General features: G+C 46.6%; 1 protein-coding gene across 1 annotated transcript; it reads left to right on the forward strand.

Annotated features, from left to right (window-relative positions):
• The first annotated feature begins 2550 nt into the window (after positions 1-2550).
• LOC119306524 (polygalacturonase-like) lies at positions 2551-4050 on the forward strand. Its single transcript, XM_037582717.1, has one exon. The coding sequence runs from the start codon at positions 2659-2661 to the stop codon at positions 3916-3918; it is 1260 nt and encodes a 419-aa protein (XP_037438614.1). The 5' UTR covers positions 2551-2658; the 3' UTR covers positions 3919-4050.
• Positions 4051-6802: the final 2752 nt, after the last annotated feature.

Raw genomic sequence — 6802 nt, forward strand, 5'->3', positions numbered from 1 at the left:
AAACCAATAATATGCAAGGTTTAAATTTTCAGGAAAATCATTAAATTTATTATATATTTCTGGGCATGAGCTAAACTTTACGGCTGCGTTCGTTATGCAGGGAGAAAAAACGAAGGTTAAAAATACTTCAAAGTAATAGAACTGAAGGCTACCATAGAACCTACAGGGTCTAGGAACACAGGAATAAGAGAAAGTAGACTGTTCGGATCACAGCAGCCTTAAGGGTTTTTAAATTGGCCACAAGGCAGCTTTGTCTCTATCTCTCACCCCATCACGTCACACATCAGCTCATTTTAATTAGCTCTGCATGCTGACTGCCACGATCAGAGCACCTCGTCTCGGTCTTCCGCGAAAAACATGAGCTCCGGGCAGAATTTTCAATTCCTGTGGAATCGGCATCGAAAGGACAGGTTTCCTTTGGATCACTGTAGGTCATTCCTGCGTTTCAAACACCACAAAGGAAAATAAACCTTCATGAACAGTATTCCTTCATGATTCCTGCAAAAATCCTATGAACCGAACGGAGCCTACATATTTACTTCCTATGTTTTTTCTAATTTAGAGACTTATTTGAGATATATGTCGTTCAATAATGAATTGTATCTAGTAGATAGATAAAAATCCATTTAATACCAAAATAATAGTAGTATATTAAAAAAAACATTCCTCGCTTTGCCTCCCACAATATAATATAGCATGTCTCATGTAGATTTTCTTTTGGAGCATATAAGAAAAAGAATTGAAGGTAACACACATACTGCACTTTAACGTTCATTTAAAAAAAACATATTATTACATAACTACATGGAGTATGAAGGTATATGTTCATCTCCACCGTCGACCTCCTCCAGCCTCTACGGGCTACTATTCATCCACCATCGACCTCCTCCAGCCTCCACCTACGACTGTTCATCCACGGGCTCCTGTTCATCCAGCCTTCACCGCACACTTCTTCACCGGCTACTGTTCAACCAGCCCTCTCCACGGGGTCTTGTTCAACCACCCCTCCACGGGCTACTGTTCATCCAGCCCTCCACCGGCTACTGTTCAATCAGCCCTCCACGGGGTCCTGTTCATCAGCATACTCCTGTAAAAGGAACTTGTAGTGTAATATTTAGTTTCCAGTAATGAGGAAAATATTTCGTGGAGTACAAACTTCATACTTTGCCTACAACGGTATGATGCATCCTTGAATATTCAACTATTACAAAAAAAACATTGGAAAGTTCAAATTACATGAAATTGTTTGAAATTTTAAACATATTATTATTAAGACATAGCATGATGACATGTGAGTACTAATTTTAAATGAAGCTGTAGTCTAAATATTAAATGAAATTGATGAAGAAAATGTTTCATGGAGACAAACTTCATAGTTTGCCTTGAATGGTATGATGTCCTTGGATATTCATCAATTAAAGAGAAATGTATTATTCAACTTTAGTAAAACTGTCTGAAACTTTGTAATGGCCTTAACAAAAAATTCATATTTTTTAAAACCAAAATCATTACTTTTTCAAACAAAGTCAATAGTATGGAACATTAAGATATGATTGTAAATAATGATGTTGAAGGAAGTTGCATTCTAAATAGCAGCAAGTGAAAGATTGGTGAAGATTTTTTTAATGAAGAAACTTGACCCTCGGTAATGATTTTTTTTTTGTTTGCAGGTAACCCACGGTGATGATGCTTACCGCACTGATTTACTACGACCATTTGAAATTTATGCATACACAATTTTTGCTGTTGCATGTATATGTTTGAGATGTTGCAACCTCAGCACGTTGAACTCCCGAATTTCTCCGAGTCGATTACACAATTTCAAGGGTTGATCATGAGGCCAGCTCATAGCTAATTTAACGGAATAATGTAGAAGGACCGGTACCAGTCGTCCATGTAACGGTACATGCATGCACGGACCGAACGGCTTGGATCAGTTATCAGGTAGGCGCCGCTGGCCTAGTCCAGATCGAGAAAAGCTTGTCCGTCGCTTAATCATGGCTCCATTGCATACGTACGTCGGTGCGTGCAAGCGACGTGTCAGTCTCCTGCTGACGGCAACCGCTTTGCACCAGCAGGGACGGCGCTACTAGCCCTTCCATTATTATTAAGCGGCTGCCTTTTCGTGTTTTCGAAGGAGTCATGTTAGTGTTAGTGCCGATCATCAAAACTAGAGAAGGCCAATGATGATTGCGGTGCCATTGAAGAACCAAGACCCGTGCACGTCTGCATGCGCATGGTCGCATAGAGACGTACAAACACGTCTGCATGGCCATGGAGTTGGATTTTTGTCGTGAGAAACATGCATGCACATGCAACAATGCCTGCTCTCGCTCCTGTTTCTCCTGCACGTACGTATGCATGGTGATGTATGCAATGTACGTTCGGTACAGGAGCTAGCTAGCTCGCCTGCATTGCGCACACGACCAAACCACTCACCGAACTGCATGCCCAACTTCAGAGCCTCTAGCCTTGCCTCTCTCCATCACAAGCCAACACCGCATCTATAAATACGCATCGCCAGCACCGGTTCGTCTTCACCCGTCCGTTACTCAAACAACTCTTCTTCTCCCATCAAACACATAGAAAGTCGTCACTACGCCTTCATCTATCCATCCAGCACACTCATACTTCGACTCCTTTGAGATCTCTCCCAAAATGGCGTCCACCACCACGAGGCTCGTCTGTGCTCCACTCCTGATGCTGCTCCTGCTCTCTGTGTCCACGGCCAACTCAGTTCAAGACACCGGCAGCTCACTCAGAAGCTCCACCCAGAAGAATGTGTTCATCCTCGACAACTACGGCGCCCGTGGTGACGGGAAGCACGACGACACGCAGGCGCTGGCCAAGGCGTGGAGCGCGGCGTGTTCCTCGTCCCGGCCGGCCGTGCTGCTCGTCCCCAAGGGCAAGACCTACCTGCTCAACTCCATCACCCTCTCTGGTCCGTGCAGATCCAGCATTGTCTTCAAGGTGAAGGGCACGCTCATCGCTCCTCCGAGCATGTCAGCGTGGAGCGAGAACGACAGGAGGCGCTGGATCTTCCTCCAGCGCATCACCGGCCTCACCGTCAATGGTGGCGGGACCATCAACGGCAACGGTGAGATCTGGTGGAAGAACTCGTGCAAGACCAACAAGGCTCTGCCGTGCAAGGGGGCTCCCACGGCCCTGACGTTTCACCTCTGCACTAATCTAAAGGTGGAGAACCTGAAACTTGTGAACAGTCAGCAAATCCATGTGTCGGTTCAGGACTGCAGCAACGTGCACTTGGCCCGCCTGTCCATCACGGCGCCTGGCACCAGCCCCAACACCGACGGCATCCACATCACCCACAGCAAAAATGTGCAGGTCAGAGATTGTCTCGTCAAGACCGGCGATGACTGCATATCCATCGAGAATGGAACTCACAATCTTCATGTCACAAAAGTTATTTGTGGCCCGGGACATGGCATCAGCATTGGAAGCTTAGGTGATGGTAACTCCAGAGCCGAGGTATCCCATATTTACATTGACACCGTACGATTGTATGGCACGACCAACGGAGCCCGGATCAAGACATGGCAGGGAGGGAGTGGATATGCTAAGGATATCGTGTTCCAGAACATGATCATGGATAATGTGCAAAATCCAATTATCATTGACCAAAATTACTGCGACTCCGCCAAGCCATGCAGGAGCCAGAATTCAGCGGTAGAGGTACGTGATGTGGCGTTCAAGAATATTCGAGGGACAACCATTTCCAAGGATGCCATCAAGCTGAGTTGTAGCAAGGATCTCCCTTGTTCTGGCATTGCCTTAGAGAACATCGACCTTAAATTGGAGGGTGGCAAGGGTGACACCGAGAGTACTTGCCAGAACGCGAAATGGAGGAAGTCAGGAAATGTTATTCCACTACCATGCAAAGGAAAGATTAAGTTGTAGTGGAAATGAGCTAGTTTAGCATGTATAATGTACAATATAAACCTTCTATGGAAAATTCATTAATGAATCCTACTTTTGCATACATCGTTGTAGTTCCTTTTGGGGGTCTTTGCAAAGAATATGAAATGTGTTACCGGTCGGTGTTTTCTTTTTGAAATGAACAATTAATGGTTAACACTTTTAGCTTCAAATGCTCATTGACAATTAACTTTCAATCACGTAGTAAAGTCAATTCTTCATATAGAGTTTGGGCTTTTATATTTACATCTAGGAAGAGTAAACGTTTTGCAAAGCTATTATGATGTTTTGAATGAGGCGTTGTGCCAGCGAACCAGTGGTGGGCCAGAAGCCAGCTGGAGAGACGTGCAGGCCCAGGAGGCAGCCTCGCCTTCCGGCTCAGCTAGCTGGGCCAGAATGGGCCTAGAACGCTTCGCTACATATACTCCCGCTCAAGGCGGACGAACGCGGCGGAGAGGATAACGGCTAGGTGGCGTGTGTGGTGTGTGGCTCCTGCGAGAGCAATTCCCCTTGTAATCCCTCTTGTAGCTCGAATCCATGGCTATGGCTAAATACAAACCCTAGACCTCACAATCTGGCATCAGAGCCGTTCAATCCTGGAGCCGGCCAATTTTCCCCGCCACACCCGCCTCGCCGTATGTCGCCGAGCAAAAACCATGGAAAAAATTTCCCCGGAGACCCGCGCGATCTACGAGTTCCTGTGCGCGGACTTCGACGCCGCCCTCGCCAAGGCCTCGACGGAGCACAGCGAGGAGGTGGTCAACGCCTTCGCCAAGCTGGACAGCAAGTTGGATCAGCTCTCCGGTCGACTCGACGATGTCAAGCTCACCATCGGCGTCGACCTCGACGAGTTGCGCGGCGAACTCGGGGGCGAACGAGGATCTACCCCGGCGACGTCGACGCCCATCTCACCGAGGGAACCTGGTCAAGGACCCCCGCCAGCACCAGCGAGCGGTGGTTCGAACGAGGCGGACGGGGCTCGAGCTGATTTGGAGCAGAGGAGCTCGGGTCCCCGTTATGTTCCTCCTCCATTTCGAGGTATGCACACGGATCCAACCCCGTCGCGACATCTGATTCCTGCTGCTGAGAATTTTCGAGCCTTCATTCCGGATGCGGTGAATTTTGGTCCTCGAATTGAGCTTCCGCGATTTGATGGTTCGAATCCGAAACCGTGGCAGTCTCGTTGTGAGGACTATTTCAGATTTTGGAATACTCCTCAGCACCAGTGGATTTCGTTTGCATCTTCACAATTTGAGGGAAATGCAGCTCGTTGGTTAGAATCGGTTCAGCGTCGAGCACCGCATGTCAATTGGTCTGAATTTTGTGGGCTGTTACAGTCTCGTTTCGGACGCAATAAGCACCAGAACCTGGTACGTCATATGTTTCATATCAGGCAAACGAGCATAGTGGAGGATTACGTTGAGCATTTCTCGGAGCTATATGATCAGTTAACTGCCTATGAGTCTAACCCAAGTGCTGTCCACTATGTCACTCGTTTCATGGAAGGACTGGTACCGTTGGTACGTCTGTTGGTCGGGATCCAGCAACCAGTTGATTTAGACTCTGCTTATGCACTCGCCCTCTTATCTGAAGAACTGGGTGATCAATCTCTGTTTGCAGGGAATGGGCCAGCCGGCACTAAGCGTTCGACAGTACCATCAACAAGTCGTCGCACTGTAGCTCGCATCACTGAGGAGAAGAAGTTACCTGACAACAGTCGAATAACAACAACTCCAGATGATCGATGGGCTTCACTCAGAGCTTATCGCAAATCCAAAGGGCTTTGTTTCATCTGTGGAGACCGATGGGCTCGAGATCATCGTTGCAAACAAGAAGTGCAACTGCATGTAGTACAGGAAATGCTTGATTATGTTCAGAATATGCCATCGGATGCCAGTGACACTGAAGAAGAAGTTGTTGGTGAGGCCAATGCAATATTCCTTTCTGCTGCTGCTCTGGGGGACAATTCTGCACCTGCAATTACAACTATGAAACTGAAAGTTCAGTTACAGGGCCACTCAATGATTTTCTTGGTGGACTCTGGCAGTACACACTCATTTGTGGATTGTACTGTGGCCAATAAATTGCAGGGTATTGTCCCTATGCCTGTGTCTATGGTTAAGGTGGCTAATGGCTCTCTTGTGCCATGCAATCAACAACTGCAAAAAGGGCAATGGTATTGTGCAGGACATGAGTTTGTCAGTGATTTGAAAGTATTTTCGTTGGGATCTTATGATGGAATACTAGGTCTGGACTGGCTAGCAAGTCATAGCCCTATGCATGTGGATTGGGCTGAGCACTGGCTCTCGTTTCAGTTACAAGGTGAACTGGTGACGCTGCTAGGACAGGATGCAGCTCCTCAAATTTTTGCTCTGGTTGAATTATCTGCACTGCTTGTGGGCAATGATACAGTTTCAGTTGAGTTACCTGTAGAGATTCAACAGGTGTTGTCAAAATTCAGTTCAGTCTTTGAGGTCCCCAAAGGATTGCCTCCAAGGAGAAAATATGACCATACAATTCCATTACTTCCTGGAGCTCAACCCTTTTCAATCAGACCTTATCGATTGGCTCCTGTGCTTAAGGATGAAGTAGAAAAACAAGTTCAAGAAATGTTGTCCTCTGGTATCATTAGACACAGCAATAGTCCATTCTCTTCTCCCATGATTTTGGTGCAAAAGAAGGACAAGACATGGACGCATGTTATTGATTACAGACATCTCAATACTTTGACAGTAAAAAGTAAATTTCCTATTCCAATTATTGATGAATTGTTGGATGAGTTGGCAGGATCCAGTTGATTCTCTAAACTGGATTTGAGGGCTGGGTACCACCAGATAAGATTGGCCCCTGGAGAAGAGTACAAAAC

This window comes from Triticum dicoccoides, chromosome 5B, assembly GCF_002162155.2.
Source record: "Triticum dicoccoides isolate Atlit2015 ecotype Zavitan chromosome 5B, WEW_v2.0, whole genome shotgun sequence".
Classification (NCBI taxonomy): domain Eukaryota; kingdom Viridiplantae; phylum Streptophyta; class Magnoliopsida; order Poales; family Poaceae; genus Triticum; species Triticum dicoccoides.